This window comes from Poecilia reticulata, chromosome 12 (assembly GCF_904066995.2).
Source record: "Poecilia reticulata chromosome 12, P_reticulata-male-v2, whole genome shotgun sequence".
Lineage (NCBI taxonomy): Eukaryota > Metazoa > Chordata > Actinopteri > Cyprinodontiformes > Poeciliidae > Poecilia > Poecilia reticulata.
The window spans coordinates 30,951,519-30,959,033 of NC_088841.1; the positions used below are offsets into that span (position 1 = coordinate 30,951,519).

The 7,515-nt window shown below is 38.0% G+C and overlaps 1 protein-coding gene across 1 annotated transcript; it reads right to left on the bottom strand.

Annotated features, from left to right (window-relative positions):
- Window positions 1-1,169: 1,169 nt before the first annotated feature.
- On the bottom strand, window positions 1,170-7,401 carry LOC145554422 (myb-binding protein 1A-like protein). The gene is made up of 8 exons (XM_081614093.1): window positions 7,311-7,401; window positions 7,067-7,224; window positions 5,778-5,897; window positions 5,568-5,699; window positions 5,309-5,482; window positions 2,478-2,635; window positions 1,540-1,674; window positions 1,170-1,374 (listed from the first exon to the last, which is right to left on the bottom strand). The coding sequence occupies exons 1-8, from the start codon at window positions 7,378-7,380 to the stop codon at window positions 1,185-1,187; spliced, it is 1,137 nt and encodes a 378-aa protein (XP_081470219.1). The 5' UTR covers window positions 7,381-7,401; the 3' UTR covers window positions 1,170-1,184.
- Window positions 7,402-7,515: the final 114 nt, after the last annotated feature.

A 7,515-nucleotide genomic window follows, 5' to 3' on the forward strand; every position in this document is an offset into this window, starting at 1 on the left:
GCATACTGGACCACTTAAAGCACGAATGTTAGCTCTGTAAAATGAACGCTCTCAACCATAGTGTTACAGATGGAAGGATTTTGGACATTAAAACATTTTTCAATATAAGTTGTTGCTATGATATGACCACACTGGCAAAGTATAAAATCTACATACCATAAAATTTTGGAATAACCAACTGACAAGTGAATCACAGCAAGGCTATCAGTCAGTGTAAGTCTGAATTGATACTGCAGTGGCAGGAGCACAGAGCTGTAGAGAAGAAACACTGAAGAGAAGAGTGGCCATCGATGGAGACCTGGACTCAAAGTCAGCTGATTCCCCCCTGGACTGGAAGCAAGTTTTTTTGGTTTTTTTACCTCAACAAGGCCAACTTTCTATTATTCCTATCTTGATTTGATGCAGTAGGGGCTCTCAGATCCCCCATCTGTTCCCTCTGCACTCCACCCTTTTTCAGCTGTTGCAACTATTTAATCCATTGTTATTATGTCATAACGTGTTTTTCTGAGCATTTTATACATGTCACTGTTTACATCCTTATTGTTTATTCTGTACAAATAAACATAATTATTTTTATTTTAAAGGTTACATAAAGGCTTGTTTATGTATTTATATTAGAGTAAAAGCCCCTCCCCCAAAGAAAACCAATGCCCCCCCTGCTAAAGTCCTCTGAGCCAGGGCTGCATCGATGCTGTATTAAAACATGCTTGGCTGCAAGCATGTTTTAATGTTACACATCACAGTTGTTTGCATGTAGCTCAAAGTCTAAACTGGTATTGTTGTGAATCTAAGCTGTAAAGTTAACCTTCAAGCAAACGTCTCCCTTTTGTAAATATTTCTGCCAGGGCATCCTGGTGTCCTCTGAACGCTCCCGTTGAGAAATGTTGAGCTAGTGGAACAAAACCTTTGAACTTATAATGTAGGAACTGTCTTGTTCCACTGCCAGACTATTTCATTTGTAATTAGTACTTTTTAATCAATATTATGGAATTATTGACTTAAAACAAAACTAACTTATTTCTAACTTAATTTTGTTTCATTTTGAGTGTAATAAGATAATTGCACTAGAAACAAGACAAAGATACTGGGTACGATTTTGTGTTTTTGCAGTGTGGAAAGTGTCAGCTGCTAACACCTGCTACCAAGTAAACCATCTGAATGTTGGGTGAAGCGCCATGTGTTTCCTATAATCTAAACGCAGCAGCCGCCTGCAGAGAAAATGTCACAACAAGTGAAATGCAACCATGAACTGGATCAAAGTGTGCAAACATACGTACATCATTTACTGATGCTGCTGCTCCGTCAGCTGTAGGCTCCTCTTTGGTCTCAGTAGGTGGAGCGCCACGCAGCACCTTCACCACATAAAGAGACGCACTGAAAGGAAACATAACATCAGCAATGAATTCACATAAATAGGTAAAAAATAATAATAAAAAAATCTGCTTTCCTCTGTGAACTCTGCTTTTCCTTGTGGGAGCGTTCACAAACATGGAGGGAGGCATGTGAGAAAGTTCAACATCAATTTCTGTAGCCTCATACCTGAAGTAGTACAGACACAGAGAGGAGTCCGACAGTTTCCGGGCTTTGCTCATCAGTTTGTCCAGCAGGTCGTGGAGCTCCCCCTGCCTGTCACCGGCAGTCCTGCAGTAAACTTTGGACCTGCACAAATGGTTCCTGGAAAAGAGGAGGAAAAAGTTCAAATTAGGTTTTAGATTATTAAATTATAAAGTTGCAAAAGTTTCAAACAAAAGGGAAGCATCAACAGAACAGGGATTAGAACAAATTTAGAATCCAGAAAAACTACCTTAGCAAATACTTGTTAGACTCTTATTCCTCCGACCCAGAAATGGAATTAGACCAGAGGATTCTTAGCAACCCTGAACAGGAACACCTAGTTTACATATTTAGATCAACATCAGATTATTTTTCTTATTTTGCTGTTTCCTTTGGTTTGTTATTTTGTTTGTATTTCCTTTTAATTCCTGTAAGGCGTTTTATATTGCCTTGTTGCTGAAAATGTGCTGTATAAATAAAATTACATTTACCCTTTCCAGCAGTTATACCTGATGAGAGAAAATGTATTTTTTTCTTTTAAAAGTCCTCTTTAAACTTCTACAATAATTGTTTCATTGTTACTTAGAGGGCAGCAAATAATGATTATTTTAGTAATCAATAAATATGTTGATTATTCTGATGAAAAGGGTAGCCACATCCATCCATATCATATCTTCTGTTGAGTATTAATTATCCAATCAATGTAATTAATCCTCAATATTTTGAAATCTGTATTTAACCAAAATATGAAAAAAGTACAAAAACTAAACTAAAACTAAATAATACTTGACTAATAAGAATTAGCAAAAACACTCTAGAAACTAATTAAAACTTACAAAAAGTCACAATGGAATAAAAGTAACTATATTGAAAACCTCAAAACTATTATAATCCTGATCAGAACCTGATGAGACGGTTTCTACCTGAAGATATCTGCTGCTCTGCGGAGGAAGTCCTGCTCCTGCTGCTCACTCCCAGAGCTCATTCCTCTGTCGATGATGTTTAGCAGCGGCTCCACTAGACCCAGAATGAGAGGGCTGCCGGCCTGCCGGGCCACAAACACCTCAACCAGGTCCAACACCTGAAATGGACATGTTATCAGTGATAAGAGAGGTTTTCCCTACTGCATGTCCCAGGCATCTAAACCAGCCAATGAGATTAGTGTTGGGCAATAAATCAATGTTATTGATTAAATCATTTTTAGTTTTTTAAGATTTCATTTTTGGAAAATCTGTACTTTGTTTCGCCAGTGCACTTCTTGGATTTTCATACGTGTGATGCCAGATCGCCCAGAGCTGCCATTTAGTTTGACAAGCTTCTTTTACAGCTTCTATTTATTTAAACGTTGAATTCAGGTCAACTCTACAACCAAATGTCTGACTAAGATATTTCTTTTCTTTCTTTTTTAAGTGAAGGTGAAGTCATATTACTACAAAATAGTATGGTGGAAAATTTTAAGGATACTATGATTATGAGTAAATCAATACAGAACACTTAAGATTACTATGGTTACTGACTGAATCAATGCATAACAGTGTCATGATTCTTGTGTAATGAACGTACTCATGAGTCTTCTGAAACTGTTTCTCTGAACTCTGCATTACAATAAAGTTATTCAATTGTTTCTTGTTTGCACCCTCAAGATGTCCTTGAATGTTTAATTTCCCTTATGAAAGAACATGTGCATTTTTTCTGTTTTGTAATTAAGTAGATTGTCAAACTATGTGAATGGAATGAAACTAAGAGCCATATGAATAAAATAAGTACTATATTTTCCGCACTATAAGGCGCACCTTCAATGAATGGCCTATTTTAAAACTTTTTTCATATATAATGCACATAGAATAGACGCTACAGTTTAGGGTTGCCACCCATATGGGACGTGATTTGTTCCATTCTCTACAAATGTGGATGTGTAATAATAAAGAAGTGGACCCCGAGTTCTTTATATAGTAGCTGCTCCAGTCATTGTTTCACTCACGGTGTTGGTGTTGCGATATTGTGCCCAACTGCTTTCTGGGTAACACAGACCAACCGACAGGCTGCCGCCGCAGTCTCTGTCTCTCCCCCCTCCGCCCCCCCAGGCTTTAAATGTACTGGGGCTGGTCCCTTGGTAACTCTAGTCGAAGCTCCCGGATGAATGTCTAAAGCCACTTTGTTGACATGAAGAATGTCAACAAAACAGTCCGACTCCAGAGAGGAGAGCCTTCTGCGACTGGGCCGGGGCGTGGCCGGACGATGGTCACCCTTCTCCGTTCGCCCACAGCATGTTGGTGGAGAACGTGGTGCTAAATGACCTGCAGACGACCTGATTATCAGGTCGGTAGGTAGATAGGTCAGTCAAACTTTATTAACAAACCAGCGTTCTGACAACTATCCCAGCATGCACCGCGCACTTCTTCTTCTACGGGGGAAAATGAAGTCGGCGGCTGCTTACCGTATTTGCTATATATAAGGCGCAACGGATTATAAGGCGCACTGTTGGCTTTTGAGGAAATTGAAGGTTTTTAGGTGCCTTATAGTACGGAAAATACGGTAATTATTGATATGACAGGAACATTAAGCTTTGACACTTGGGTGGTGGGTGTGTCGATGTAGGCGTGACTGTCACCATCACCAAGTAAGAATGGGAAGGTTACTGGCTTTGTGTGGATGAGGAGGTGGGTGCACAGGGTGGCCACAGTTTCTGTTGACCGTGTTTTGGTGCCGTTGATTGTTTGGCCAGGTCAGTCTGTGTTTCAGTCCTTGCAAAGTTTGAAGCATGATGATCTAAAATGGAATAAACCGATAATTGACTGAACAAAGCCTGGAGTAGATCGAAACGCATTGAACAGATGAGATTCCCCGAGTTCACCCAGCGCGGCCCTCTACCACCACATTTAGAAACCTTTTGTATAAAACTGGGTGCTGTGTTCTGCTTGAAGCTCTTTTTCTCCTGTGTTCAGTCAGCAGAGTCTTCAAACTCATAAAGATTTCCAATTAAATACTGATAAAGAATATATATTCTTACTCTGGTTCTTGAAACAGTTTTTCTCACTGTTTGCTAAACATAATTGGCACAACAACAATCATAATGAAATGAGGATACAGTCTGAAGATTACCAGAATAAAGTCGTAATATTATGAGTAGGCCTGTCACAAAAAAAATAAAAAATTCTGGGTGATAAATTGTCACAGAAGTTATTGCGATAAACAATAATATTATTGCTTTGACACCATTTTCTAGTAATATAATGGTAATGGCAAAATAATGCAAGAACATTGAACATTATTGATCATTAACATTTAGCACTGGAACTGGAAGACATTTTAAATCTGATGTCTGTTTAAACAAAATTGTCCTTCAAAAAAGGGTCTATTTAAGACCAATGCACCAGACTGAAGAGTTTTGTCATCCAGTTTTTGGCAGAAAGAAAGAAAAACAATAAACCAACAAAACATTAATTATGCAAGCTATTTTTCCTCATTGAAACCTTTTTTTTTCTAGAAATTTTAAGACTTTCTTCTGGTAAAATTGCTTCTTAATTCTGCTAATATAATGATTAATTTCTCGTAGTTTGTACAACTTTTTTTTATTTCAATCATCTCAATACATGATTGAAATAAAAAACACTTGATTTTTTTTTTTTGTCATTTGCAATTTTTTTTTCTTTTAGAAAATAAAGCAATAAAAGAAAACATATTAAAACCAGATGTGGTATAAAAAAGACTGTTTTGATGCCATCTTGGCCAGCTCTAGCTGAGGGCCAGTTACCTTCATCTTAAAGTCCCGGACCAGACCCCTCTCTTTCTGCAGCTTCATCTTCTCATTTTTCTTTTCCTCAATCTTCTTCTTTTGTTCTGAGAACAGCGCTGACAGGCTCTTATCGAGCTGCATCATAGCTTCATCATCCAGGTCTTCATCGCTGCTGGCATCCTCCTCAGTGGCCTAAATAAGCAGCATATTATTACTAAAATAAGATAAAGAGGTTTGGACTTGGAACCAGACAGGAAGTGCTGACTGGATCACTCACCAGAGCGTTCTGCTGCTGCAGGACCTTCATCAGCTCAAGGCGAAAGTTTTGGTCCACTTCTCCCTCCTGCATCTCTTTTTCCTCCTCCTCACCCTCACTCTCCTCATCAGAGCCTTCCTCTGACTCATCATCCTAGCCATAAAATATTTTTGTAAAATCAGTCTCTAAATCTGTAAAGTGTGAAACAACAGAAGAGGGAAAGTCTGTAACCTCCATGTCTTCATCTTGTTCCTCGTCATCATCAACCTTCAGCTTCTTTTGTGTTTTGTTTCCGTCGTCAGTGACGACTACAGCGCCGTCTTCCTCATCTTCCTTGTCTGGGTCCAAGACCTTTCAGAAAAACACAGCAACACTTCCTGAAAAAATTCACACAAGCAGTAAATCTGGTTTTTTACATCTGACTAAAAGTTATACCTTTTTCTCCAATTTTCTAGGGCTGCAACTAAAAGTGGTCTTAGTTACTGATTCATTTATTGATTATTCTGATGACTAATCGGCAAATACTCCATATCTTCATTTAAGGCTTTTTAATATATTAGAAATACATTAAAAGAAACAAACAAATAAATCAATGTATGTTTTTAATATAAAATAAAACATTTTATTGCCTACGATGCAACAACATAGCAATCCTTTCGTGAACTTGAACCGCGTAAAGCTAAAGCTATGCCACTTCAGGTGTTTGGTTATGAAATATATGTAGACAAAAGTGTTTGTTTCTTAAATGTAACATGTATTTTATACAAAAACAAATTGCATGTTTTTGTCTTAAAAACATGCAATTTTAAGTCAAACATGCTCAGAATATTTTTGTTTTCAGCAGATGCCCTTTTTTGAGTCTGCATACTTCAGTTAGCAATTAATTAATTACTAAATTAGTTGACAATTGATGATTTATCAAAATTAATTCTCTTGGCCTTAATCTAATAATTCAGTTATGGCAAAATATTGGCATGCGGTGTCCGGCGTGGGATGCAAAATGTAATTTATGCAGTTCTGTTTTGAAACATGAACAATACAAGCTCCTTACGTTCCACCTTAATAACTCATTCAGCCTCATGGTGGAGCAGCAACAACTTATTAAAAAATTACTGATGTATTTACAGACAGAAGGTGCTTTTGTTTATACAGTCAGCATTTATAACAGCCGACAAAATAAAGTTAAAATGTAATAAATAAATAAAAAAATCCAGGATATTATGAAAAATAGTTATGAAAAGATGGTGGATACAAGAGACAACTGGCCTCTTAATTGATCAAAGTCAATTTTAGATTAACTCAATTCATAACTTGCATCCCCATTTTCAATGCAAGTTTCTCGATAAATTCCCACAACCTCCATCAAAGATGTCATAGAAGTAACATTTAAAATCAAGACGCTTCAGCCAAGAGGGACAGAAACAAATACAAGTTTGTTCGGGAAATTAGTCAAATAAAATAAATAACATGTTACTTCCTGAAAATGTAGTTTTAAAATCCAGCTTGGACTAATTACTCACGTCTACGATGGCAGTCAGAGCTGCTGCAGTTACGTGGGGGCAGATGGAGCTGAAGACCGTCTTGCAGACCTGCCTGATGTGTCGACTCTGCTGGGACAGCAGGGACAGCAGGATGTCCACCATCACCTCCACCCACTCTGGCTCCTCCTTCTCCATAGCTGCAACACATTCATGTTACAGGTGGAGTTAATTATTATTCTGAACGTCGGTGCTGAATATTTAAATCGGAGTTACGCAGCCTCACCTTGTTGTTTCTTCTTCTTGTTGATTTTCTTCTCCTGGGCTTTATCAATGCAGCTCTGCAGGTCCTTCATGATGTCCAGCACCTCATGCGGAGCCTTTGGGGAGAGAAACTCAAGTTAAACATTTGGACTCTTAAGAGTTGCAGCAATCCTCTCCTGCAGCAGTGTTTCCATTACAAAAGTGCTAAAAACTTTGTCAATATTCCA